This window comes from Anneissia japonica, unplaced genomic scaffold, assembly GCF_011630105.1.
Source record: "Anneissia japonica isolate Jap-2015-1 unplaced genomic scaffold, ASM1163010v1 scaffold14702_len2312_cov265, whole genome shotgun sequence".
NCBI lineage: Eukaryota > Metazoa > Echinodermata > Crinoidea > Comatulida > Comatulidae > Anneissia > Anneissia japonica.
Genome location: NW_022721099.1, coordinates 1 through 2,257, shown reverse-complemented (window position 1 = coordinate 2,257; position 2,257 = coordinate 1). Strand labels below are relative to the sequence as shown.

Sequence of the window (2,257 nt, the reverse complement as noted above, 5' to 3'; positions counted from 1 at the left end):
AACCACCCTTCACTTATTGCGCAGTGGATTTCTTTGGTCCATTCAAGATAAAAGAAAAACGAAGCAAAGTCAAAAGATATGGCGTTCTTTTTACGTGCATGTCTTCCAGGGCTATACATATAGAGCCAGCTAATTCATTGGAGACTGACGCGTTTATTAACGCTTTACGCCGCTTCTTAAATGTAAGAGGACCTATAAGACAGATTAGGTCGGATAGAGGGACCAATTTTGTGGGTGCCAACAATGTGATGATGAAAGGTCTCAAAGAAGTTAACCAGAGTAAGGTTATGGAGTTCCTGCTTCGCCAACAGTGTGATTGGATCGGTTTCAAATTCAACGTTCCTGCTGCCAGTCATATGGGTGGAGTGTGGGAACGCCAAATTCGAACGGTCAGATCAGTCTTGGAACCACTCCTTAGAGAAACAGGTACTCAACTAGATGACGAGTCCTTCCGAACACTCCTAACTGAAGTACAAAACATTGTCAATTCCAGACCCCTGACTACAGACAATCTGTCAGACCACAACTCTCCTGAACCATTGACACCTAACCATCTACTGACGTTGAAGTCGAAGATCTTGCTACCCCCACCTGGCATTTTTCAACGTCCAGACCTGTACTCCAGACAGAGATGGCGACGTGTGCAACACCTCTCAAATGAGTTTTGGTATCGCTGGAGGAGAGAATATTTTCAAACACTGCAGCCTAGACAAAAATGGACGAAACCTGAAAGAAATCTTCATATTGGAGATGTAGTTATCATCAAGGACGACAACCAGCCACGCAACTATTGGCAGCTAGGAAGAGTCGACCTGGTGTATCCCAGTGACGATGGTCTAGTACGAAAAGTTAAACTGCTGGTCGGGAATCCTAATCTTGACCAAAAGGGAAGAAGAAAACAAGCCCCATCTTATCTTGATAGACCAATCCAAAAGCTAGTGCTTCTGGTTCCAGCATCTGAAGCTTAAGACCAAAGAATTCCCCGTCTAGGAGCCAACGTATATTTAATCCTTTTTTTTATCTAGTTAAGTGCAAAATACTTAGCTATTAAATTTAGGTGTATTTTGCAGGGAGCCATGTTGTGAAGGTAGAAAGCCATAGTAACATTAGCATAGAAAGTAGTTTGGTAGAGCAATATTATACCCTAATTTGATTGGTCAGTTTGACTCCTAGTATATACCCAACACTAAGAGAAGCGAGCTAGACTCTGTGAGTCATCTTAACCCTTTGCTCAAGGGTCATGAATATTTTGTAATATATCGTCTCAAATGCAGCACTTTAGTGCAAAAGTGTAAAACCACACATTCCTTCTTTAGTATATTCTCAGTTTGTAACAGTAAGGTGTGTCAACAGTATAAGAAGAATAGTTCATAATTATCCAGTTTAGTTCCCCTATCCAGGTAATTACTCACTTTGATTTTATTACGATAATTCTGTTAATTATATGTTTAATTGATTTAGCTAACTAATATGGTATAGACTGAATATTATAGTAGGACTAATATTGTAGGCTTTAAATGATAATATGATTTAACATTTTACTTATACCCTGCTTTTATCTTATTGTTCGTAGTTTACCACACATACATATCAGCACTATTGTTTTGACGATTGAAGGAATATCGGAAATAAACACAAATAAGTCATTATATTTTAAAGCTGTGTTGATTCTGTTGAGTTTGAGCTGTTCGGGAACATTAAGTACAGTTTTTGGAGGTGATTGTAATATAGGCCTGGGTCCTAAGAAGTCATCTACCATTACAAACATTATAATATCCATTATAATGTTTACTTTTAATAATTTTAGTTCAATAGACAGCTCTTATTCTTCGAAAATTATACAGTGCTTTCAGATTAATTCGAATGGAGCGAAATAGCTTAATCTCTTAAAATTGAATCATTAACCCTATGTTTTTCATTTTCGACAACTCATAAATTTAACTAGGCATATTCTTTATTTTCCACTTACATAACATCGGTGTTGTAAGTAGGTAAAATACGGTACCGTGTACAAGAACGGATCCAGAGATGTCCAAAAGGAGGAAGATCGAGAGACAACCCTACCCTAGGTAAGCTTTTGTTTCATAGACACCCGGAAATAACCTCCGAGGCGTCCTTTGGGCAATCAATAATTTCTTTCTTTCTTTTCTTTTTTGTTTTGTTTTTTGTTTTTTTTCCCCCAAAGACTTTCCAAAGAGGGGCTTGGGCCGACTTGGTTTCCCTAAAAAGCCTATGATGTAGCAATTTAAAGTTAAAT

At 38.0% G+C, this 2,257-nt stretch overlaps 1 protein-coding gene across 2 annotated transcripts; it reads left to right on the top strand.

The window, feature by feature from the left end:
* The first annotated feature begins 26 nt into the window (after positions 1 to 26).
* On the top strand, positions 27 to 2,251 carry LOC117111460. Of its 2 annotated transcripts, none has more exons than XM_033254384.1 (2): positions 27 to 1,400; positions 1,992 to 2,251. In XM_033254384.1, the coding sequence occupies exon 1, from the start codon at positions 99 to 101 to the stop codon at positions 966 to 968; it is 870 nt and encodes a 289-aa protein (XP_033110275.1). In that variant the 5' UTR covers positions 27 to 98; the 3' UTR covers positions 969 to 1,400; positions 1,992 to 2,251. The 2 variants fall into 2 exon arrangements, with proteins under 2 accessions (XP_033110275.1, XP_033110274.1); XM_033254383.1 differs by having other exon boundaries at positions 1,574 to 2,251.
* Positions 2,252 to 2,257: the final 6 nt, after the last annotated feature.

Coding starts and splice junctions, on each gene's coding strand:
- LOC117111460 (XM_033254384.1), top strand. CDS start 99: ATGTCTTCCAGGGCTATACATATAGAGCCAGCTAATTCATTGGAGACT.